General features: G+C 48.4%; 2 protein-coding genes across 2 annotated transcripts in view; one reads left to right on the forward strand and one right to left on the reverse strand.

Moving 5' to 3' along the window:
* The window catches only part of LOC308582203 (uncharacterized protein), a gene marked incomplete at its 3' end in the record, with an annotated part of 126,489 nt that overhangs the window by 76,017 nt on the left and 24,096 nt on the right, over positions 1–26,376 (reverse strand). The gene's annotated exons all lie outside the window — the stretch shown is intronic.
* On the forward strand, positions 7,668–10,821 carry LOC308578684 (tapasin-like; the record flags this gene model as incomplete). Its single annotated transcript, XM_081179157.1, has 6 exons — positions 7,668–7,755; positions 7,861–8,030; positions 8,406–8,949; positions 9,318–9,407; positions 10,170–10,210; positions 10,537–10,821. 6 exons carry the CDS (start codon positions 7,668–7,670, stop codon positions 10,537–10,539), a joined length of 936 nt encoding a protein of 311 aa, XP_081035283.1. The 3' UTR covers positions 10,540–10,821.

Here is a 26,376-nt window from a genome sequence, read left to right on the forward strand (position 1 = left end):
TCTCTTTTCTCTGTAGCTCCCACAAGGCCAAAGTTGCGTCGTGCTCGTAGACCTTCTTAGCAATCGGTTCTAATTTCGTTTGTGTCTCTCCAGCAGTAGCCTTGGCTTCCTCGGCAATTTGACGCGTGGTAGCGTTTTCCTCCACCAGTTTATTTATTGATTCTGTATTCTGGTTTAGTCTTACTGATATTTCTGTTAATTTTTGTGTATTTTCTGAAGTCTGTTTTGTCAAAGACTCCAGAGTTTGATTTATCTTAAGCAAAGCATCTGTCACGGCATCCATAGAGACAGCTGCTCCTTTTTCTTGTCCTGTTATTCCTGCTGATCCAACAGTTAGGCCTGAGATTGAACCTCTTTTCTTTATCTGTTGCTGCTGCAGCTGTTGTTGTTGTTGCTTGGTTTTGGCTCTTGTGACTATCTCTTCTTGTGAGCCACTCATGTCAAGGTCGTTTCCCACGGGATCTGTTCCCCGTTGGAAAATTCCACTGTCTTAGGCCGTGCCGGACTTTACTTTACCCTCTAGGGGGAGCAAATCAAAATGGCCATAAAGTAAAATATCCAGATACGAAGGCAAAGGAGAATATCCAAAAGTATAAAAAGGAATTTACACAATCAAAGTCAATGTTGCTAAAAGCTTGTAACTACAAATTGCCACAGTTTCTCAATTTATACTGTTTCTTCTTATAATGTACTGTAGCCAAGCACTGTATAAACTTTGTAACACAGTATCACTTTTACAGGAGAGAGCCAGTTCAGTGCCCTATTGTTCTGAAAAGGCAGACCGTTTCGTACTTTCAATAAATGAGGCAGCAGAGGATTTTTACTCAGAAAGGTCATGCAGATATTAAAGTCCCATTCGCCTCCCCTCTGCCCTGCTAGCTAGAGGGGAGATCAAAGTCTGAATGTCCGGTTTGATTAGTTAAAGAGCGGGTTTCAACGGATGCAAGTTTAAAGTTCCGTTGCTTTCACTTTCATGCAGTCGGGGAGAGGCAGACTTCCTTGCTTTTAATCTCCCCGCTTTTAGCCCAATTTTCCAGATTTAAAAGGTCCCGATTGTTTTTCAGCTCCTACTCACGGGAATTCAGTCCAAATCTTCTTTTCAGGAAGGAATCGGCGCTCTCCGCTTATGGCGACGCAGCTTCACTTCGCAGGCTGGGTAGCGACTCTCAGCACCGCGCTCACTCCCGATGTCGATCCGTAGCCTTTAAAAAGGCTCTTTCACGGTACCGGGGGGCGCAAAGGTGCCCACCGAGTCTCCTTGTTCTCAGGCTTCAGCGCCTGAGATTTTAGGGGTCCCCCGCTCGCCGTAGCGGGTGAGACCCGAACTTGCGAAGCAGTCCTTCTCCGGAGCTCGGAGGTAGGACCGCCATTAAGCGCTGGCACCGACCGGAAGTCAGGTTTGGGTAGGAATATGGGCCACTGTTTCAAGTCCTGCTGCCAAATTGCAAATGGCCTCACCATGATCAGAGATGTTAAAGCAACAGGCCCCACCCGTGAGATTTAATGCTGCACAAAAGCCGCCATGTTGCGCCAGGAGAAAGTCCAACGCTAATCGGACTGAGAGAAACGCATTGCGTGTCTCATCCAATTGCGTGGCAATTAGCCTAAGGGCCGTGGCTGTCGTGTTAGCAACAATCTCTACCACTGCCTGGAGTCTGATTATGCGGTTCAAGTTATAGATCGGCCCCCTTGCCCCAGAGATTTTCTCTCTCTGATTCCATGAGGCTGGAGCATAATGGGCCAGTATCCTTTCCGGAGGCCACTGATTTTTGCCCCAATCCTGGGAGCTGCCACCTGCAAGTGTTGCCAGGTCAGCCGAACGCCTCCTTCTAGGGGGTGCAGAGGGTATCTGGTCAGGAATCCACATGGGGGGTATTAAGTAGGCTGGAAAACAGACCCCATCCCATCCTCTTGGGAGGGCATGATAGGCCTTCCTGCCACACACCCAGTAAACGTCCTGACCATGGGCAGATATGGTGCCTCTCAGCAAGCGGGCCAGGCATGCAGTCAAATTGGAACCAGAAAAAGTTCCTGTCTCGGACTCAGGCATGTTAGTTGGGGCTGGGAAGGTACGATCACAGTGGGAAGTGCTCACATAGGTCTGAGCATCACTGGCGTCATTTGATTTGTTGACACAAAGGCAGCCAGTGATCCTGTGAACCTGGAAAGGGACGGAATGATTCCATAAAGAAGAATGGTTGCCCAGAGGCTGGAAGGCAACAAGTGGAGTTGTAACCAAGGACTCATTCCAAGGCACAGGGAGGAGTGGCATTCCTCCCAGAGCATCTACAGGGGCCAGAGTGCAGACAGCACAATTGGTCCGATTTGCAGAGAACGCAACCATCTCAGCAACCTGAATCCACTTATTATATGTGTGGTGGGCCCTCCACGATTGCAGCAGTTGTCTGGTCACTGTGAGTGGTAAATACCAGCACGGGGACCCACAGTCGTATTTGAGCCATTGCATGCACGGGGAGGGGCTTAGGCAAGTGCTAGAGAGTGGGCTGGGGTGTAATTACACTGAATGAAAAGACCCACTAGACACTCTCCTCTGCAGGGGTGGCGTAAAGCAAACCAGGCCCAGGTACCTTCAATAAAGTTCAGTTATGCAAAAGGGGGAAAAAGAAAATGTGAAAATGTCCTCTTTCAATCCATGCTGGATTCTTGAGCCGTGCAAAACGCCAGCGTCCAGGAGTGACGTTTCGCAGGGCTGTAGTCTGGTGGGCGTCGGGCATCTTGGGTCCCTTTCAACAATGCTGGAGCGATGTCTGGGCATCTGGATCCTCATCACCTGGTTCATAGGGATGCAGGGGTATCCTGGCAAAAGTCCACCTGTTAAGAGAAGAGATAACAAAGACGGCAGCGATTGCACAGAACAAATTGATAGGTAACATTTGCACATAAGGTATATTAACTCAAAGGGGATGCTTGGCAGGAAACTTCGCAAGGGGTTAACAGTTCTGTTCCTTGGGTTAAGTTTGCCAGCCGAAATTTTTCAAAAGTCTTATTTGTGTGCTCTAAGTTTCAGAACTCTAAGCCATGTTGCAAATTTCAGTTCATTTGCCAGTGTCTGTAGAAAGAACAATGCACTCCTTGCTTCTGGCAAAGTTTCAAATTCCTCAAAGTATCAATTCCTATGCCGCAGCTCCTTTCAGAGTAAAATTGCACCTTAAAAAGAAAAACTTGACAAAGTTCACAGAAAGTATTCACTTGCTTTTTAAGAAAGTCACTTCTTCAGGTTAGTACTTTGGGGCAGGGGGGTGGGTAACTCTTGGCCTTCTGGGTTTATGTGGCTGAACTGTAAATCCAGAAAGTGTGAGGTTCAGGGTAGCTGGCTGAATGCAGCAGTGTCCTTCTGAGATAGCTGCCAAGAGATAAGCTACTCCAAGCACCTGGCACAAGGGGGGGGGGGGAGCTGATGTCCTGTTACTTTTTATTTTTGCAGGATTTTCCTCAAAAGAAGGATTTTGATTTTTCCAATTGCAAATATCGGAGCTTGTAAAAGGGACATGCTGAATGGTAAAGGTCCTTGGGGGTCGAACACCCCGATCATTTGGCTGTTCCAAAGGATCATACACTTGCCTGAGAGGGGCCACCACAGTGGGTTTGGACAAAGCCTTCGATTTAAGTGTTTCTACATGTTTTGTTGCCCTGTCCCACGCTGTTCTCAAAACCTTTTGCTTTTTTCTCCAATTCTCATCCTGGCACTGGGCTGCTTCTAGAACCCAGGGGGCCACATCCAGTTCTGTTTTAAATGGTTCTACATACTGGAACACTCTGTCAAACTGCTTACTAGTCCATCTTATCTCTTTATCTAGAGTTTTTCTGAAGTCTTCATCATCATCACTATCATCATCACCTTTCTCTTCACCTTCCTTGCTTGCATCACAAAGGGGTTGGGGAGGGGCAGAGGGGGGAATCTTCTCCTTTGGGTCCTCAGTCTGGGCACTGGGCGGAGAAACAGCCCTATTTGCTCCCAGATTTGGTTGCCTTGGCGCAGTGGCTGCATATGGTGGTGGTGGTGGGGTAATTATCTCCTCTTCTAGGACTGGCAAAACTGGTGGCTTCTTAACTTGTAATTGTACTGAACACAGTTTGACTTGGGCAGTCAAAATTCTATTTTTCCGAAGCCATGAGGGATTTTGATCCACATTGGCTTTCCAGATAGAAATATAGGGAATCTGATCTGTGTGAGCCTTGAAAATGTTACTCCATAAAATGTTGACCAAGTTTGGATCAAAGGATCCTCCAGGAGGCCATTCTGGTAAATACGAAGGCCTGTCAACTTCACATAAATGTTGGAGTCTGCTTTTTTTGAGTTTACATCCCAACTCTTCTGCTTTCGTGGCACTTTTCCAGTTTTCCAGAAAGCTCTGTAGTGGTGTCTCAAGAATTGTTTTACTGCTTTTTATTTCCCATGACTCTGGGATCCTGGGGACACTGGGACACTCAGCCCTCCTAACGTTATTATTTTCACTCAGTCACAGGCCAGACGTTGCTGTCAACGTCCCACACACTCAAAACATTCAGTGGAGTGTCCCCACACGCACATTCAGGAAAAAAAAACAAAAACAAAACCCATGCACCTCCCCCAATCCCTTTTTCCCCCAAAAAAACCACAACCGGCAGCGCTTAGACTTCGACCGGGGCCCAAGAGCACCTTTTACTGCTTCTTCTGGGCACAAAAACCAACCATAACCGGCAGCGCTTAGACTTCGACCGGGGCCCAGCAGTACCCTTTGCTGCTTTTTCTGGGCACAAAACCAACAACCAACCACAACCGGCAGCGCTTAGACTTCGACCGGGGCCCTAGCAGCACCCTTTGCTGCTTTTTTCTGGGCGACACCAAAACCAGTGGCACTTCTTCTACCCTGCTGGCGGAGCTGATCAGGCTCTCTTTTTGCTCGCACCTATCCTTGTGGAGCTTGCTCCCACCTATACCCTGTGGAGCTTACCTTTTTCCTCGAGGTACCTTCTTTCTGCACGGCCGTTGCTCTTTCTCTCCGTCACTTTGTCGCGTGTCCACTCAGGAACGGGTGGCCAGTTCCTCCCACGAAGTTGGCAGGATGCGCACTGGAACTGCTGACCCGGTATCCCGAGCTGCTCGCCTTGCAGTGACGCCCTGGACCTCTTTGTCCCTCGATCTCGGGGAACGTGCTTTTCCCGGCCAATGCACCAGAAATATGTAGCCTTATTAATCCATGGGTCGGAATAATTGTTGCACCCGAGCAGAGACAAAAGGAGCCAAACAACACCAGGGGGTTAATCCAGAGAAAGAGCGTTTTATTCTGCCATCCGGGGGGGCAGAAGGCACCTGTGTGATTCAGTTCACAAAAGACAGGCCGCACCGAAAACATTTTACAAGCAGGTTTTATCCTTTTTCCAAACCCCTTTTTTCCTCTCCCCCTTCACAGATTCTTACATAGAAATGTTGCTTTTCGTTCTCTGGCTCTGTTCCCGGAAGTATGTTGCAAGTCAATGTACCAGGACAAGGTTATCTTGGATCTGGGAAGCGAAAGCTTTACTGTTCTCAGCTCTGAGTTGTTACAGCGTTTTTGTTACAGAGAGGACTGCTTAGCTCATGCTTTTTGTCTTAGAGGAAATTGTAGTTTTTAAAATGCGTACTCCGAGGCCTGGTTGGGGGGGGGATTCACAAACAGTTTTTAGGGCTTTCTGGGGTAACCCTAACTGTACCCCTTCACTGGGACTGTTGACCCAATGGATTGCCTTGGAAGACAACTGCTTCAGTTTTCCCTCCATCGTTTCTGACATGGTTTAAATCTGGGAGTAGGAAACTTGTTGCCCCCCCCCAGGTGTGGTTGGACCACGACTCCTACCCCTGCTTCCTGTTGGCCATGCTGGCTGGGCCTGATGGGAGCTGAAGTCCAAGAACAGATGGAGCCCATAGGCTCCCTATCCCTGCCTTCATCAGTTGTAATAAAAAGCCAGAACAGGCACTCATGCAGAGACTGAGCAGGAAGCCTCCTGGTCTGGGTGGGGCTCCCAGGAGTCTGCCTCTCTTTAAACATTCAGGAGACAAGTCACAGGCTTTCAGTATGTCCCTGCCATGAGCATTCACTACCACAAGATATAGCCCCTAGCTTTTTAGACCTTTTTTGTTTCCCTGGGACTGAAAATATTCAGTGAAAAATGAGCTATAAACACCACTATTAAGTAAGTAAATACATTTTGCAGGAGGGTTTTCAGCACATAGCAGAAATTTAGGTTTGTGCAATTGAAGTGGATTAAAAGGCAATATCACCCCGGAGCGATAAACACATTTTTGAAAAGAAAAAAGACTTTTTGCAGTTTGGAAAATGACGTGGAAATGCCTAGAAAAGTATAGAAGGAAGGAATGCCTGTCATGGGGAGGTGGAGACACATATATGTCACTTTGAGCTTCTTGGAAATAAAGGTGGGATGTAGACTAGATAACTTATTTCAAAAATAATAAGTGAGGAGGGTGGTGAAATTAAGTTTCAAAAGTTTGAAGAACTGCCAAGGAGGTTAATAAACTGGTTGCAATATTATCATCTAAATGAATTGTTTAAAACAGATAAAAAGTTAGGTTTTGGGAACCAATCATTCCAGTTGGAGAGAGACCTGCTAGATATTAGTAATATTAAGGTAATTTCAGAAACGTATAAGATATGCAAAGAAAAGATGAGCAAGTGAAATCTTCTATGATACACTGGGCAATGGATAGCGAAAATGTATAAATCTGAATCGAATATTTGCTGGAAGTGCAAAGAAAAAGAAGGTACCTTTTTCCATATGTAGTGGGAAATGATATACAATGAGCTGAAAAAAATGTTTAAGGTAACTTTTTATAAGAAACCAGAGGCTTTTCTTTTAGAGATTAGAGATACCTAAACAATATAAAAACTTGTTTATATATGTGACCACAGCTGCTCGTATGATATTTGTCCAAAGATGGAAAGAAGACAACGTCCCAACCAAAGAAGAATGGCAGCAAAAAACTATTGGAATATGTAGAAATGGCGAAACTCACCGGAAGAATAAGAAATCAATACGACAGTGTCTTTGATTTAGAGTGGGAAACGTTTATGGAATATTTTATAAACTATTGCAAACAGATACACTCATTAGCAGGTTTAAAGTAAGGACGTGCAGCGTGATAAAAGTAATTTCGAATATATGGGTTAACTAATAATTAGGCTTAAACTGGGAGTTGCAATAAAGATACTATAAATATAAGAAATCGCAGAAAGGGAGGAGGGAGGCAGAAATGGGGTTTTGAAATTTGATGTAAAACTATATCTTTTTTGTTTGATGGAAACTGCAAAATGATACACACACGCGCAGACAAATATATATAGGAGAAAGGTGGTATATAAATGCAATTTTAAAAATCGATAAATCAAAGTGAACTCTCAGCAAAGACTGGTGATACATTTAAAGGGGACTGTGGCTTGTAAAGGGTTCAGGGAACTGTAGGTCCATAAGGGGCAAACTATAGTTCCCATTATCCTTTGGCTAAAAGGGAGAGCGTTTATGGGGGTCCCCCCCAAATCTGAGAACCACGAAATTAAATGAATAAATCAAATAGATTGTGGGCTTGTTCAGAGCCGTCTTTCCCGTAGGGCGCTGGCCTCTCGGGGGATCGCTCTCCTGCATTGGCATGGGGGAGAGGTGCGCCCCCCACAATGGCTGGCAGTGCGCAGCTACGGCCACCCCAACACTATCGGGCAGACATTTGCAGCCTGGCGCCGCATCTGCTAAACACAGCCCTGGGTTTGTTGCTTTTCCCTTCTGGGATTCCTCCCTTGCACGGGGGTTGGTCTAGATGACCGCTGGGGATCTCTCCCGCTCACCTGGCCCTCCTCCCTCCTTGTGCAGCGGTGCTGTCGGTCTTCACGCGGACGCCGCGCCTGGAGTCCCGCCTCGGGCACCCGGCGGTCCTGCACTGCGGCTTCTCGGCGCCGGCCTCGGCCTTCTCGGTGGAGTGGCGCCCTCAGTTCCGGGGGGCCGGGAAGGTGGTGCTGGCCTTCGACGGAGCCACGCGGGGGGTGCCTGCGGAGCGTGGCCGTCCGCCACGAGGGCACCTACATCTGCACCGTCTACCTGCCCCACCTGCACGCCCAGGTGGTGGGTGAGTGAGCGACCGGGGGGTCTCCCTCGCAGGGAGGGCGGGGGGAAGGAAGGGGAAAGGGGGGTCCACTGCCCCAAGGGACCCCCATGGAGCCAGCATCTTGCATTCTCACAGTGGCCAAATGCCGGCCAGGCCCTAGGGATCCAGATAGACTGCTCCTGGGCCTGGAGGCGCCAAAAGAACATAGGGAGAGTGCTTCAACCTCGCAGTGGCCCAATTGCCCTGAGATCCCTGCCTGGCAGGGGTTGGGCTAGATGACCCTTGGGGATCCCTTCCACCTGCCTGATTCTAGGCTTCTAAGAACCAAGCGATCCAGAGAGACTGCCCCTGGCCTGGGAGGCTCCTGAAGAAGCGCCTGGCCACTTGGTCAAGCCAACGGGGACCCTGTCTTCCTCAGGATTCGAATCCAAGAGCCCCCCTCTCCCCTCCCAGCAGCTGGGAGCCTGCAGTGCTCCTGGTTGTCAGCAGGGGGCGCTCTGCTCACTCCATCTCCCCCTCTTGCCCTGCAGAGCCCCCCCAGGTGACGCTGCGCCCCACGACGCTCTCCGTGCCCCCCAGCGCCCGGCCCCAGCTGGCCTGCGAGGTCTCCGGCTTCTTCCCTCTGGGTGCCTCGGTCAGCTGGAAGCAGAGGGGGTCCGGCACCCCCCAAGACGCCTTCCTGGACATCGGGGACTCGGGGCACCGCCAGGCTCCTGACGGCACCTTCAGCTTCACCAGCTTCGCCCGCCTGCTGCCCGTCCCGACCGAGGACCACGGGGTCTCCTACGTCTGCCATGTGGGCCACGCCGGGCTGGGCGAGGCGGGGGTCAAGAAGGCGGTCGTGCTCCATGTGGCAGGTGGGTGTCTGCACTTGGGGGTCTGTGCCGGGGTCCCCTGGGGGCTGGGTAGCAAGGCCCAGAAGACCGGCTGCGGGTGTGATTCCTGACTGGCGGAGGTTGGGGGGTCGTCCGTCCTGGGTGATTTAGCTGGGATTCCTCCCTTGAAGGGGGTTGGGCTGGATGACCGCTGGGGTGCCCTCCCAACTAGGATTCTGTGAATTGGCACTGATCAAGTCGGGCATGGGGTGGAGGATATGGAGGGTGGGGCGAAGGTGCAGCTTTGGGACCTGCACTGGGTGGCCAAGGCAGGGTGGGGGTCTGACGTCGCCCCCCTTCTCCCTCCCTGACGCCCCCCCTTCTGCCTCTGCCCCTTCTCCCCCCCCCAGGGTCCCTGGGCCCCTCCCTGGAGGACGCCATCGGCTTGTTCCTGGTCGCCATTGTGCTCCTGGGAGTCTTGCGGTCCTTCTTCCGATGGGGTAAGGTTGTTCCCACCCACCCCTTCTGTACTGTTATTTTTGTTATCAATATGGTCCTATTTTACCATTTGGTCAATATTTTAGGGGATACTTTAGCTGAGATTCCTGGGGTCCCTTCTGATTCTACAATTCTAGGATTCTATAAATGTGCACAGCATCCTCCTTTTCTGGATCTCCGGGCAGTTTGCGGCATAAAAATGCATGATGAAAACACAACGTACATGATAAAAATGAGAACCAAAACAAATAACCCAGCCTCCCTCAAGTCTAATTATTATACTGAAAAATAGAAATATTTTCCTGGGGGAGACAATTCAGAATCTATTAAGACCATGCAAATATTGACAGTAAAAGCAGTTGAGAAATCTCTCCTCCACCACCTGACCCCTTTGAATGGCGGAACTGGCACTGGCCAATTGACTCCCCTTTCCCACAGTTGCCAGTACAAGAAGCTCAGCCGGGAGAGCCTGAGGCTCTTGATTTCCGGGTTGTGGGTTCAAGATTCCTGCCTTGCGGGGGGTTGGACTAGATGACCCTCAGGGTCCCTCCCGGCTCCAAGGCTCTTTGGAACTCCCTGCCTCTTGATACCAACCAGGCGCCTTGGCCAGACTCTCTTTGGTCGCCTGCTAAAAACATCCCTGCCCAGCGGCTCAGAAATATTGATTTCCGTTTTAGCTTTCTGCATGCTTTCAAGTATTCCTGTCCATTTCCCTGGGTTTTCTGGTCATTCACCTTTCCCTGCTTCATTTTCCTCCTTTTCAGCTTCTGAAGAAAAACCCAAATCGGAGAAGCCCAAATCCGAGGTCAGTGTCCAAGATACGCCCAAGACTGCCAAGTTCTCTTGAATCCTCATTTTTCCGTTCTTTAAAAAAAATATCTCTATGCCACTCACTGAGAGGCAGTGCGGTGCAGTGGTGAGAGGGCCGGACTAGGCCCTGGCAGAGAGATCTGGGTTCGAATCCCCAGTCCCTGGCCATGATGAAGCTCGCAGGGGGGCTGGGGGGCAGGATCCAGTCTGCCTACTTCGCAGGGTTGTTGTGGAGCAATTCCCGCAATGGCAACCCCCAGCCAGCTAATGTTTCCTCTCCGAATCGGGTCAGAATCTCACGGATTTCTCTTCTTTCTGCAGTAACGGACTTTGGGCAACCCAGCTCCCGGCTTGGTTTGTTGCCTGTCTCCGGATCCCGTTGAAAGAGCAAAGTGGATTGTAGGCCCCCGGACTCCTGGGTCCCTCCTCTTCCGCTGCCCAGTCTTGCCCCTCCGGTCCCTTGTGGGAAGCCCCTTCCCCTTCCTTTTTGGGGTCAGGGGTCTGCTTGGCTTCGCATCCTGCAGACTCACAGGTGTGATTTCAAGGAGGGGGCCAGATCTGTGCATAGCAAAAGCCCCCTTTCTGACAGTCCCTGCCCCTCCTCACTTGCGTGCTGTGAAATGATTAATTGGAAGGGAGCCCTGAGGGTCATGTAGTCCAACCTTCCGTAAGACAGGAATCGCAACAAAAGCATCTCTGAACTCTGCACATGCTCTAGGAGACTCTTGAGGGGGGCCTGTGTTGTCTTTGGGATTGTGGGAGAGAACCTTTTTGGAGTAGTAATAATAATAATAATAATTTATTATTTATACCCCGCCCATCTGGCTGAGTTTCCCCAGCCACTCTGGGCGGCTCCCAAGCAGTGTTAAAAACAGAACAGTGTTATATATTAAAAACTTCCCTGAACAGGGCTGCCTTAAGATGTCTTCTGAATGTCAGGTAATTATTTATCTCTTTGACATCTGATGGGAGGGCGTTCCACAGGGCGGGCGCCACTACCGAGAAGGCCCTCTGCCTGGTTCCCTGTAGCCTCACTTCTCGCAATGAGGGAACTGCCAGAAGGCCCTCGGTGCTGGACCTCAGCGTCCGGGCTGAACGATGGGAGAGGAGACGCTCCTTCAGGTATACAGGACCGAGGCCGTTTAGGGCTTTAAAGGTCAGCACCAACACTTTGAATTGTGCTCGGAAACGTACTGGGAGCCAATGCAGATCTCTCAGAACCGGTGTTATGTGGTCTTGGCGGCCACTCCCAGTCATCAATCTAGCTGCCGCATTCTGGATTAATTGCACTTTCCGGGTCACCTTCAAAGGTAGCCCCACGTAGAGCGCATTGCAGTAGTCCAAGCATGAGATAACTAGAGCAGTGTTTCCCAACTGGTGTTCCGCGGCACACTAGTGTGCCGCGAGACGTTGCCTGGTGTGCCGTGGGAGGGAGGCGGGCGAGTCGGGCGGCGAGAGGCGGGGCGGCGGCAGCATTTCCTGCTGGATGCAAATCCAAACATGGCAGGCGCCTCCCTCGCTCCTTTGTAGGTGGACCATCGAGAGAGAAAGAAAAGGAGGCGAAAGAGCGAGAGAAGGCGCCTGCGTGGAAAGAGGAGCGAGCAGTGTGCCTGCGCGCCGCGGCGCCCGAGTGCAGTGAAATTCCGTGAAGAGGGGAGGGGGGGCTGGAAAAGAGAGAAAGGAAAGATTTTTCATTTTAAAAAAAAAAAGGAAGAGGGAAAGAAGAGAAAAAGCGGCAGAAGCTGAGGGGAAGGTTTTCGTGAGGGAGAGAGAGAGAGAAACGCGGGGCTGGCGGGACCCCTCCTCTTCCACCACGCGTCGCCCGCCACCGCCTCAGAATCTCCTCAGGAGCGGCGGCGGCTGCTCCCCCTCGCCCCCTTCCTCCCCCCAGCCCCCTCCCAACCCCCGGACGAGGGACGCGAGGCGGCGCCGCTGAGAGGACGGGAAGGCCCCCGGCGGCGGGGTCGGCTCGAGCAAGGAGGGGCGAGCGCTAGCCGGCTGGCTCTAGCCCGGCAAGTGGAGGAGGAGGAGGAGGAGGAGCACGCCGTCGCTTCCACAGCGGCCGCCCCACACTCCCCTCCCCGGGCACCGGCGGGGAGAATGACGGAGCTCCAGTCCGCGCTGCTACTGCGGAGACAGCTGGCAGGTCGGTCCGTCCGTCGGTCAGGGCAAAACACACCACAGCGCAGGCAGAGGCAGGCAGGCCCGTCTCTCCCTGCCCCCCCCCTCGGACCTGGCCGGCCTGGGGTTTGCACCCCAAACATTCATGTCCACCCCAGCTACACAAGCCACACCTTGCTCTCAGTTTGATCTGTCAAATAACTCACCTATCATTCACATAAAGAACCTAGTCTATCCTCAAACGTCAGAATGTACCTCCTCTCTAGCTTCCCCCACTTCATCTAGGCACTTTCAGCCCTTACTTAACCCACCCCAGCCTGCTTACTCTTCCTTCATTTGCTATAAAAACTAAATACAGAGAGAGACTGAGAGCTGTTGACGAGGAGCTACGTGTGTGTCTTTCTTCGATTCCAGCCAGAATATCAGCTTTGTGTTCAGCCAAACAGGCCCAGGTTGCGCACTGAATAAAGTATTTTATAATTTTTCATATTTCTGTTTACTTACTATTTCATAATAAAGTAATTATAAAATACTTTCTTTGTGTTTATTTGATTCCTATTAAAGAGAGTTACTTTATATATAGTCAATATAGGCACAGAGTTAAATTTTTAAACATTTTCTAATGGTGGTGTGCCTCGAGATTTTTTTCATGAAACAAGTGTGCCTTTGCCCAAAAAAGGTTGGGAAACACTGAACTATAGCATGCACCACTCTGGCAAGACAGTCCGTGGGCAGGTAGGGTCTTAGCCTGCGTACCAGGTGGAGCTGGTAGACAGCTGCCCTGGACACAGAGTTAACCTGCACCTCCATGGACAGCTGTGAGTCCAAAATGACTCCCAGGCTGCGCACCTGGTCCTTCAGGGGCACAGTTACCCCATTCAAGACCAGGGAATCCCCCACACCAACCCGCTCCCTGTCCCCCAAAAACAGGACTTCTGTCTTGTCAGGATTCAACCTGAGGAACCTGAGTAGGGGAGACTGACTTGAGCAAAATCAGCATATCCCTCCCACCCCAAAATAAATAAATCAGAATGTGGGTCATTGGGTATCCCTTTACCTCCCCCTCCGGGGCATTTGAAGTGGTACAGTCCAGAGCCAAGTTTATCCCCTCTAGAGACCTGGGTGCAAAAGGAGCCCATTTCCCCACAACGTCCCTGCAGAGACGGCCAGGCAGAGCAGCTTTTGTTCCCCTCGGCCCTCTCCCTCGATACGAACAAGGGCGTCCGCGGTTTCTTTTCAAGAAAACCTCCTGCCGTGCTGGTTTAGCTCAGCGCGCGGGGAGTGACCGAGCGGGTGGCAGGATCCACGGGCCACATTTACAAGCCTGGTGGGCCAGATCCGGCCCGTGGACCATAGTTTGAAGATGCCTGGTCAAAAGCCTCCTCCATTTTTGAGGGCCAGGAAGTGAGTGGCCCCTGCAGCTTCGCCTGCTGGAAAGGGGGCGACATGCCAGAGGCCAGCCTGGCAGGGTTGTTGTGGAAGGAGGAGCTCCTGGGAGGAAAGGAGGCGCCAGGGAAGTGCCATTCTGTCAGTAAAGCGCCTCCGTCCCTCACTCCTCCTCCAAACGAGAACCAGGGGTGTGTGTGTGGCACACAACTGTATTTTTCCATGTATAAGATGAGCTTTTTTGACCCCAAAATGAGGTTCTAAATTTACACAGGTAGTAATGGGGCGGGGAGGGGAATGCCGAAAATCGCTCGCCCACCAGCAAGCAGGATCGGGATTGGCAGATATATGTAAATATACAGCCAGCAAAAGGGGATTCAGTGCAACAACGGAAACTATTAACCACGCAACCTACGATCTTGTAAGAGGGAGACTCTGAGGAAAGGGGATTAAGATGCCTTCTTCCCCATCCCCAGTGGATTAAAATGTCCAAAGATTAGGAAAAGAAGAAAGAAGAGGAAGCAGGATTGGATGAACATTCAAAGAGACCAGAATTTTGGATTGTGACTCGGCTGAGATTTGTTGGAACAGTTTTAATAAGGCTTTACAGAAACTGGACCGAGAAACTGGAGAGATACCAATTTGGATTATTAGATGATCATTGTAAGAGTCATACTGAACTGTCTGAGTGGATAAGATTTGAAGGCTGGGCTAGGTAGGGAGATGAAGGGAAAGTGTCGTCTTGCTGAAGGGGAGGAGAAAGGCTGGATACTAAATGCAGCTGGGATTATTCTGGAGGGCATATTCTGAATAATTGTTCCTACAGATGATTTTCAGACGGATATGGGAGTTTCCTTTTCATCTCTTTTTGGATTTTTTAATATTAAGATTCCTTTATTTTGAATTTAGGAGGACACACACAGGAAAAGGAGAGTTGGAGGTGGGAGGGACCTGCAAGGAACGCAGGGAAGGAAGGATCTCTCAGGGTGGGAGATGGGGAGAAGAGGGGGTCACATAGGGGAGAAGTGGGGGAGCCTGTCTTTCTATGGGTTGATGAATTATATGATATATATGATACAAATGTGATAAAGGGTATTTTAGTTATTCTCCCCCCCTTTCTCTTTTCTATACAGTGGTGCCTCAAATAGAATCCGTTCCGCGAGTCTCTTCGTCTTGCGGTTTTTTCGTCTTGCGAAGCAAGCCCATTAGCGGCTTAGCGCTATTAGCGGCTTAGCGGATCAGCTGATAAGTGGCTTAGTGGATCAGCAGATAAGCGGCTTAGCGGATCAGCTGATAAGCAGCTTAGCAGCTTAGAAAAAGGGAGGGAAGGGGGGGGAACCCGCAGGAACTTGCAAGACATTTTCGTCTTGCGATGCAAGCCCATAGGAAATTCGTTTTGCGAAGCACCTCCAAAACGGAAAACTCTTTCGTCTAGCGAGTTTTCCGTCTTGCAAGGCATTCGTCTTGTGGGGCACCACTGTACAATTGTGTTTTGTTAGAGTTGTTAAATAATTTTCGCTTTATTATTTTTCTTTTCTTGTTTTCCCTCTGTATGAATTCTTTGATGGGAAATGAGACTTTCCTTCTGACTGAAGCTCTTTCCACATTCCAAGCACTGATATGGTTTCTCTCCTGTATGAATTCCTTGATGGGTTGTGAGATGGGTGCTTTTGTGGGATGTGAAACACAAGAGCAATCAACTACAGTGGTACCTCGGGTTAAGAACTTAATTCGTTCTGGAGCTTCATTCTCCCCCCCCCAAAAAAAATTATTCATTTTATAACACTAATAAACAACACAAACAGAAAAACAAACAATACAAATTATTGTATTGTCCTTATTTTTTCTAAACATTGTTAGGTGGGCTTCCCAAATCCCCCCTATCTGATTTTCATTTTACCTCATCTTTAGCCGTTACATATATCATAATTTCTAACCTTTTTTTTAAAATCACGCTTACTTTAACCATAAAAATATTCATTTTATTACTTACAGATAATACTATTTTAAAATACACTATCTTCTACTTCTAACCCTACAGCCTTTCTTAATAAATGTGTTTTTCAACACTTTTTTCAGTTCATTATAAATCCTTTCCCAGAACTCTTTTACCTAGGGGCACGTCCACCACATGTGGTAAAAGGTTCCTTCTTTTTCCTTACATTTCCAGCATTTATTATCATGAGTATGATACATTTTTGCTAACTTCACTGGTGTTAAGTACCATCTACACATCATTTTCATCAAATTTTCTCTTAATATATTACATGCTGTGAATTTAATTCCTTTTTTCCACAATTTCTCCCAATCCACCATCATAATATTGCGTCCCACATCCCCGGCCCATTCAATCATTACAGATTTCACTTGTTCATCTTTCGTATGCCATTCCAGCAATCAATTATACATCTTAGATAGATTTTTTGTTTTTGCATCTAATAATTCCATTTCCAGTTTGGATTTCTCTGTTTGAAAACCAATTTTCTTATCCATTTTAAACACTTCATTTATCTGAATGTACTGGAACCAATAATCTAATTTATCTTTCAACTGATCATAATATTTTAATCTAAATTGGTCCCCTACTTCCATCAAAATATCATTATACTTCAACCACGTGGCGTTCATATCCAACCTTTTATGGGTCTTAGCTTCAATAGTGATATCCACCTGGCTGTTTCCCTTTCTAGCAAATTCTTATATCTTATCCAAACATTGTACATAGATTTTCTAATTACATGATTTTTAAATCCTTTGTGAGCTTTTATCTCCTGACAGTAAGAGCTGTTCGACAGTGAAATTTGCTGCCAAGGAGTGTGGTGGAGTCTCCGTCTTTGGAGGTCTTTAAGCAGAGGCTTGACAACCATATGTCAGGAGGGCTCTGATGGTGTTTCCTGCTTGGCAGGGGGTTGGACTCGATGGCCCTTGTGGTCTCTTCCAACTCTAGGATTCTATTATCTTCTCATAGCACAAATATGTTAGGATATTTCCGTTCCACCTTAAAAGGGAGCAGGCTTTGTGAATCACAGAGTCTGCGTATTTCCTGTTCACAGGATGTTTGTGTTTTGATAGAGCTGTTCTCTCTCTCTGCGCCTGAACATGCAAGCAGGCAGTCATGTTTTTTCTTTGTCCTGACCGACGCTGAATAAACTTCTAAATAATACTCTCCTGAGTGCGTCTTTCGCTGTACGAACTCTGCGATAGAGCGTGCATGCGCTCTGGAATGTGGAAAGCTATTTTCTGGAGCTCGTGTCGCTAATTGCTGATACTGTATCTACGGGAGGTCGATGGACGTCCGGAGTCGACGTGGAGGCAGTGATGGCCTATGTCTCCCTGGCAGTATCCCAACAACAGGTTTCGGGCCCAGATTCACGGCACTTACAGGAGAGTAGGACTGCGACAGACTGCTGAGGTATGTGTGGGAAAAGCGAGAGCAAAGGCTTTTCTGTTTGCCGCGGCAAGAGACTCTGATGTCCGGCTGGCCTAATTGGCCTGGGAGCCGAGCCAAGCAGGCTTCGTGATTAATGGGAGCCAATATAAGGAGTCTCTGAAGTGAAAAAGACTCACGGCTCAAGTAAAAAGCTGGAATGGAGTTTTTCCAAGCTTCTGAGGCTGCTGAATGCCCAAAATTAAATGGCCACAATTATGCGACCTGGGCTGTGTGGTGTGAAAGCTTACTATGACAGTTTGGAGTGTGGCATACTGTGTGTGAAGCCCCTCCAGTTCCTCTGACAGATAGATGGAAGGCCCAACATTCAAAAGCCATACACGTAATAGTCTTGTCCGTCTCTCTGGAGGAAATTGCTACGCTAGCTGGCAACACGACTGCACGTCAGATGTGGAATGCTTTGAAAGTAGCTCATCTGCCAGTCATCCCAGCCCAGAGTTTGACTGCATCGGAGGTCCTGGCTGTTTCCTAGAATGCGAGTGAATGCAGGGATGCTGAGGGCACCGGTTGCAAGCTGCAGGGGGAGCTGACTGTGGTGTCATCCCAGGCAGCATTCCAGCCTCCAGGGGGAGCCAAGGAGTCGGCAGCTCAGAGCTCTGTTTCTCATGGGAGCCAAGGTCATCCTCACAGATACCGGAAGGCCAGAAGTAAACAGAGACAGAAGCCAGCAGATGGCCCAAAGTAGAAGGGGGGTGAAGAGCCCACGCCAGTGGAAAACAAGGCTTTGTTTGCTGGCACAGCTTCACCAAAGGCTAAAGGCAAGTTTGATGGCCAGGAGCAGGGGGGCAAGCAGCAAAAGCCCACGCCAGTGCAAAACAATGTTTTGCTTGCCAGAAAAGCTGCTCCAAAGGCCAAGGCCAAATTTATCGTGGATTCTGGATGCACCCGCCATCTATCAAAAGACTGGCACCTGTTTATCTCCTTCACGCCTCAAGACGGAGAGATCCACCTGCTGATGGAAGGACGTTGCAAATTGCATGAAAAGGGACTGTGAAACTGGCAAGTCTGCACACTACCATCAGAGATGTACTTTATGTTCCAGGTGCTGCAGACAATTTGCTCAGTGTCCCACAGCTGATTGTGCGTGGCTTTGAGGTTTCCTTCAAGAGGAGCGTCTGTGTCATCAGGAAAGGCAAAGAGGACATTTTGCATGCAAAGTTTATAGATGGTTTATTCTGTATAACTTATGATGACATTGCTGTTGCTGTGTCTAATGTTGATTCTTGTTGTGTTGCACAGACTAACAAAGTACTTCATGCAGGATGTATTCATGAAACACATAGAAGATTTTGTCACATGTCTTGGCAGGCGCTGGCCAAGATGCCTGAGTTGGTTGAAGGTTTGAACATCAAACCCTGTAAGTTTCACATGAAGTGTGTATCTTGTGCAGAGAACAAGGTGAAGGTTGCTCCAAAAGGCAAGGAGTCTAGCAGGCAGGCTTCCAAACCCTACCAGCTAGTGCATGCGGACCTGGTTGGTCCACTTGCGCCCTCTTTGGGAGGAGCCAGGTACTTCATGGTTCTAATTGATTCTTTTTCCAGGTACATTCATGTGTTTATGCTTGAGCAGAAATTGCAAGCGTTTCCTAGGTTCAAGGCATTCTGTGCTTGGTTGGAGAATGTTCACAGTAAACGTATCGGCTGTTTCTTTACTGATCGGGGCGGGGAATTCACTTCTCAGCAGTTTGAAGCTTTCCTGACTGAGAAGGGAATCCAGCATGACTTGTCAATGCCTAGATCGCCATGGATGAATGGACTTGCTGAGCGAGCAAACCAAACCAATCTCCCTGAGAAGTTTTGGGGGGAGGCTCTGTCAACGTTAGTTTATACCTTTAATCGCAGACTGTCATCACCTATTGGTTGTACTCCCTATGAGAAGATGTTTGGTAAGAAACCTAACGTCAAGCACATGAGAATCTTTGGTTCTGACATTGGGTACACACCCCACAGAGCAACAAGCTTGGGAAGCGTGGGGCACATGGTTTGTTCATGGGGTACGAAAAAGGTTCATACAGGGTATGGATGACTGACTCTAAGTCCATTAAGTTCACAAAGAGTGTTGAGTAAAATCCTATGTGGGGGGGGGGGGGAATGTGGGAATTTTCCAGAGTTACCCAGAGGAGGATGAAAGTGATGTGAAAAAAGCAGATAATGTTGAGGAAGCTGATGATGATGATGATCAGAGTTCGGATTCCAGCTCAGTGGGCGGCGCTGCTGCTGGTGTCAGTGACAGTGATGACACAGCAGACTACAAGAGCGCAAAGGCCTCAGTCAGACCATCTGATGCGTCTGACAATGAACTGGAAGAACCACTGTTCACCATTGGTCACTTTTCTCCTAAGAAGGAGGAGATGAGTCCAGAAGACTTGCGTCTAGTACGCAGATCTGAGAGAGCCACAAAGGGCAAACCTCCAAAGAGATTTGCTGATGAGTTTGCTAAGACAGCAACTGCTGTTCTTAGTAGCTCAGAGAAGGTGTGGGAACCTTCAAGCTTCAAAGAGGTTCAGGAGTTAACCTCTAAAGATGCTGAGCCTTGGCTTAATGCCATGAAGGCTGAAGTTGATTCCTTGAACAGGAACCAAACTTGGGAGCTGGTACCGGTAGTCCCAGGAATGAGACTGGTTGGCAGCAAATGGGTCTTCAAGACCAAGACAGACCAGAATGGCAAGGTTGTCAGACACAAAGCCAGATTGGTTGCCAGAGGTTTTTCACAGGTACCAGGACAGGATTACCACGAGACCTACTCACCCACCGTCAAATATGAGAGCATTCGGCTGATGCTCAAAATCGCTGCAGAGAAACTGCATGTTTCCCATCACAACATTAATACAGCTTTTTTGTACGGGATTTTGGGGGAGGAGCTGTACATGCTTCCACCTGATGGAATGCAGATACAGAAGGGAATGGTCTGTAAATTGCGGAAATCCTTATATAGTCTCAAGCAGAGTGCCAGGTGTTGGAACACAAAACTCACTGAGACGTTGCTTTCTCTAGGTTTTCACCAGGGCAAAGCTGACCCATGTGTGTTTGTCAAGGAGGAGGGGCAAAACAAACTATTGTTTATGTTTTGTTGATGATCTTCTGATGTTTTGGAAGAATCAGGCTTTTTACCAAAGCACCCTAGCTCAGCTGAAGGAGCACTTTGACATGAAGGATCTTGGTGAGGTATCCAACTATCTTTCTCTGCAGGTGGAGAGGGACCAAGCAGGTAATTTTCTGGTACACCAAACACAGAAAATTGCTGATGTATTAACCAGGTTGAATTTGGTTGATACAAACCCAGCAGACACACCGATGGTGACAGGTTACCAGGTAGACCGTACTGCTGAAGCGTTTTCTGACACTACGCTGTACAGATGCATTCTAGGCAAGTTGAATTTCATTGCTAGATGCTCAAGACCTGACATAGCTGTAAGCACTAACCTGCTTAGCAGACATGCTAACAATCCTTCTGTTCAGGATTGGAAAGCTCTGAAGCGCATAGCCCACTATTTGAAAGGGACTATGCACTACAGGCTGAGGTTCACCAGTCAGAAGACTGGAGGTCTTGAAATCTTTGCAGATGCTAGTTTTGGAAGTGACACCACAGATGGTACAAGCACTTCTGGAGTGTGCTACATGTACAACCACTGTCTGTTTGACTGGTTGTGCAGGAAGCAGACGACAGTGAGCCTAAGTTCCTGTGAAGCAGAACTCAATGCTCTGTCATTTTCACTCATGGATTGTGAATGGTTGATGCAACTGTTTAAGGACATAGGAGTTTCTGTGAAATGTCCTATACAAGTGTATCAAGACAATAGATCCTATTTGGCTTTGCTGAACTCAGAGAGTTGCAAGCAAAGAACCAAGTACTTGCAGATTAAACTACATCGTGCAAGAGAGTGTATTCAGAAAGGACTCATTCGGGTGTCCTACATGCCAGGAAATGAAATTCCTGCTGATCTGTTGTCTAAGGTTGTTAACAGAGAACAACTTAAGGTTTATGTACAGAGGTTGCAATTGGGTTGAACCACAGGTACTACAGGTTACACGGAAAGGGGGAGGATGTTAGGATATTTCCGTTCCACCTTAAAAGGGAGCAGGCTTTGTGAATCACAGAGTCTGCGTATTTCCTGTTCACAGGATGTTTGTGTTTTGATAGAGCTGTTCTCTCTCTCTGCGCCTGAACACACAAGCAGGCAGTCATGTTTTTTCTTTGTCCTGACCGACGCTGAATAAACTTCTAATACTCTCCTGAGTGCGTCTTTCGCTGTACGAACTCTGCGATAGAGCGTGCATGCGCTCTGGAATGTGGAAAGCTATTTTCTGGAGCTCGTGTCGCTAATTGCTGATACTGTATCTACAGGAGGTCAATGGACTTCCGGAGTCGACGTGGAGGCAGTGATGGCCTATGTCTCCCTGGCAGTATACCAACAAAATATGCATGCCAACCAAATACTTTATCAAAACCTTCCAAATCTAAAACATGTGTATCTTCCAACAAAAACCATTCTGGAATAATCTGCGAGCAAGGATGGGCACTGAGTTCTTGTCCTTGGCAACCCAGCAGAGAAGTTGACATGGCCTTTCCCACCCACCGTAACCTCTAATAAAAACCATTCTTTCAACCAGCAAAAGGCTGCTGCTTCAAAAATAGCTCCTTAAATCTGACAGGAAGAAACCCCCTCTCTCTTTCACATCTGTTAATAATTTAAACTTAATTCTGGGGGTTTTTCCCCTGCCAGATAAATTTAGATAATACTTTTTGCCATTCCTTAAAACAATTCAACTTGTCAATGATAGGGAGAACTTGAAACAAAAACAACTTAGGCAATACATTCATCTTTACCGCAGAAATTTGACCCAACAAAGATAGTTTCAACCTTGTCCAGATGTCCAAATCTCTTTTGACATCCTTCCATAACTTTTCATAGTTGTCTTTATACAAATTCAAATTTTTGCAGTCATATTTACACCCAGATATTTCACCTTTTCCACAAACTTCAGCCCTGTGGTTTCCTCTAAATTAGGTTTTTCATGTATCGTTAATTTTTTTTCTAAGACTTTGGTTTTATTCTTATTCAATTTAAAACCTGCAACCTGTCCAAACTCTTGAATTATCAATAGTGCTTTGATTGCACTGATCTCAGGGTCCTGTAAAGTCAATACCAAATCATCAGCAAAGGCTTTTAACTTACATTGCTTAGTTCCCACTACTATGCCTTTAACTTCCTCATCCTTCCTTATCCTATTCAGCAGCACCTCTAGGACAGAAATAGAAAGCGGGGGGGGGGGAGTGGGCACCCTTGCCTGGTTCCCTTCTCAATCCTAATTTCTTCTGAGACCACATTGTTAATTATAATTTTTGCTTTCTGCTCAAAGTAAATTGTGTTAATACCATTTAGAAAGTTTTGACCAACCCCCATATAACATAAGTTCTGTTTCATAAAACTCCAATAAACATTATCAAAGGCTTTCTCTGCATCAATAAACGTTAACATTGCTTTAGTATTCTTTTTTACCTCTAATCTTTCCAGCACATCTGCTATGTTCCCAATACAGTCGTACCTCGGGTTAAGTAGTTAATTCATTCCAGAGGTCCGTTCTTAACCTGAAACTGTTCTTAACCTGAAGCACCACTTTAGCTAATGGGGCCTCCTGCTGCAGCCACGCGATTTCTGTTCTCATCCTGAAGCAAAGTTTTTAACCCGAGGTACTATTTCTGGGTTAGCAGAGTCTGTTACCTGAGGTACCACTGTATATCTTTCTTTTCTTTTTTTAAGCACTGCCCTGCAGCGTTGTGATTCTATTTTTTTCTTTTCCCCCCCTTAGTTTCCAATACAAATATATAATAATTTCATATTCAATTTTTCACAAATTGTCTCTTTTTGGACTTCCTTCAGCTTCTCTGACAATCATCCATATATAAATTTAAGTTACGCATTTCCCAAGTTTGTACTGTCATTAATAAACCCTCTCACTTCTATTCCCTTTTAACAATACTTCTCCAGTTTCACAGTGCTTCTTAAAACCCCACTAGCATTATCTGCTCATCACAAAAACTTTTCAGATAATCTGTAAATTTTCCCCAGTCCTCGATAAACTTTTGGTTTCGAAGATATCTAATCTTCCCAATCAGTTTGTCCAATTCTGCATAGTCTAACAGCTTCCTTCTCCATTCTTCCATTGTCGGTATTTCCTCTTGTTTCCATTTCTGGGCCAGTAGAATTCTTGCTGCTGTAACTGCATATTGGAAGAGTTTGCAGTCCTTTCTTTTCATTTCATGTCCTGTAAACTCTAAAAGAAAAGCCTCTGGTTTCTTTATAAATGTATATTTTAACACCTTTTCCAATTCATTATATATCATCTCCTAGAAACTTTTCACTTTCTTACATTCCCACCACATGTGATAAAATGTTCATTCTTTTTCTTTACATTTCCAACATTTATTACATATCTTAAACATTTTCGCTAACTTTACCGGTGTTATATACCATCTATATACCATTTTCATGACATTTTCTTTTAACGTCATACATGCTGTAAATTTTAAGTTTTCCTTCCATACTTTTTCCCAATCTTCAAATTGTATGTTATATCCAAAATCCCTGGCCCACTGTATCATTACCGATTTAACTTCTTCATCTTTCATGTACCATTCCAATAACAATCTATACATTTTTGACAAAATTTTACAATCATTATTTATTATTTCTATTTGAAATTTTGAGTCTTTTTATTCATAACCACTTTCTTTAATATATTTTTTAAACATTTCATTTACCTGAAAGTAATGCAACCAATCATAAACACATTTGTCAGGGCTGCCTCAGGTCCCAGCTCACAAGAGACCAACGCCAAGTCCAGTTTATATACAAAGATGTTTATTGAAGTTCATTGTTCGCTCCACAGCCGAGGCGCGCAGCCCCACGTCTGTTACGCTTAGACCGCTGAAGTCCCCTCTGAGTCAGTCCCTCCCCTGCACCAGTTTAAGAGGCTTGTGCTGCTCTACCTCTTCCTTTCTTTCCTTTTCCACAGGGTCTTCCTGCCCCCTGGGGTTTCGCCCCTGCTGGATTCCCCTGACGCGGAATCCCCAGACAGCTCTTCCCCCCTCCTGCGGGCTTTGGGACCTGGCTCCTCCTCCGGGCTCCCTGTTCTTCCGCGCGCCTCCACATTTGAACTTGGCACGCGTTCGCAACCTCTAACCTTCCTCTTGACAGTTACACTACTCCCTGCACTACTCCCCTCCCCTTCCGGGAGGACGTCTTGCTCCGATCTTCCCCCCTTCTCTGCTGTCGGACCTGCTTCCCCTGTCACACTGGAATCTCCACCCCCTTCACTGCACTCTGGCGGGGAAGCCGGTCCCGACTCCCAGCTCCCACTTTGGGATCCCCTGCTGGTCCCCTGCTCCTGACGAGTCCCCCCTGTGACTCCCCTTGGCCTGACCACAGGCGCCCCCTTCTGGGAATCCTCCGATTCACTTGAAAGACTCATGGAATCCCTCGAGTCATTGTCATCCTCTTCCTCGCTGTCCTGGGATTCTTCCCCATCGCTCTCCATCTCCTCCCTCCCCTGTGCCTCTGTCCCTGAACCCCTGACATCCATCCCCCCCTCGAAGCCCCCCCTTCCCCCCCACCGCTCGGGCGCAGGTTCTGGGAGCTCCGTCGTTGCGGGGGTAGATGCTGTACACAGGTCGTCGACGTCGATCTCCTCTGCTTCCAGTTCAGTGTATGTGTGCTCGAACTCGGGTTCGCCCCCCAACTTGTCCACGTCCTCCTCTCCCCCTGTTACTTCGGGCGGTGCTGTTTGCCAAGGCCCCCTCAGCCATCTCCTGCGCAGTCCTCTTCTGGTTGATCGTCCCACCAGTAAGAGGGGTCCGTGTCCACCCCCAAGCACGATCCCCTTGGAGGGCTCGATTCTGGCGTCGTCTCCTCTGCGGAGGAGAACCGCTGGAAAGTGCTGGCTGAAAGTGTGGGCGTAAAAAGCCAGTCATCGAAATAATCGGCTGGCATGGGCCTGTGTGGGAAAAGGGCATGGAACTCGTCTTTGAGAAGAGGTTCCTCCAGAGCGTAGCCCAGCACCCAACTGTTGGCGCTGGCCGGGGTACCTTCTCTGGCGAGAAGATATTCTACTCCCTCTTCCCCCCATCTCGAGTCCAGAATTTCTGTGACCTCGTTGAGTGGCGTGGCCCTCGGTGACTCCCCCCCCCTTGGTGACTCTCTGCGTGGGTCTGGTGCCGTCCCTGGCTCCTAAAATCTGTGTGGGGACTTGTAGGGTGTGAGCACCGACCTATGAAAGACCGGGTGCATTCTGGAACCTTCTGGGAGGGTCAACCGAAATGCTACGGGATTGATCCTGGCCTCAACTTGGTACGGCCCTAGCTGTCTGTGTCCTAGCTTCTTCTTAGCTAATGACTTGGCCGGCACCGCTTGGGCTGCTAACCATACCCAGTCCCCCACCTGGATGTCTTCTCCTGCCCTTCTGTGCCTGTCTGCCTGCACTTTATAGGCTTGTTTAGCTAGCTCCAAGTGCCGCCGGAGCTCCTCGTGGACCTCCTGCAGTTCTGCTGCTAAATGGTCGGCCCCCTGCGGCTCCCCCTCCCCCGTTGTCATCAACCCCGGGAAGGTTCTGGGATGTCGCCCATTGTTGGTGAAGAACGGTGTCACCCCTGTAGACCCGTGCTTCGTGTTGTTGTAGGCAAACTCGGCCATCGGTAGGTAGTCCACCCAAGTCGCAGGCTTTTGATTGGCGTAACAGCGCAGGTACTGCTGCATGATGGCGTCGACCCTTTCCGCTTGGCCGTTGGTCTGTGGATGTCTTGCCAACGCTAAGTTGATCTTGACGTTCAGGATACCTAGGAGCTTCTGCCAGAAACTGGAGAAGAATTGGCGACCCCGGTCGGACAGGATGGACCGTGGTAAGCCGTGCACCCTGAACACGTGGTCTATGAACAGCTTGGCGGTCTGTTCCGCTGTCGCCACCTTCGCGCAAGGAATGAAGTGCGCCATCTTGGTGAACAGGTCTACAACCACAAGTACCGCCGTCTTGCCTCGGGAGCTGGGCAGATCAGTAACAAAGTCCAGCGCCACCCGCTCCCATGGCTGTAGTGGCGTCTCCAGCGGTTCCAGTAGTCCCGCTGGCTTCTTGTGCACTGGCTTGGACCTCTGACAGGTGTCACACCTGGCGACGTAATCCGCGACCTCTCCTCGCATCTGGGGCCACCAAAAG

Source organism: Podarcis bocagei (genome assembly GCF_964188305.1).
Source record: "Podarcis bocagei genome assembly, chromosome: 2".
In the NCBI taxonomy this organism is placed as follows: domain Eukaryota; kingdom Metazoa; phylum Chordata; class Lepidosauria; order Squamata; family Lacertidae; genus Podarcis; species Podarcis bocagei.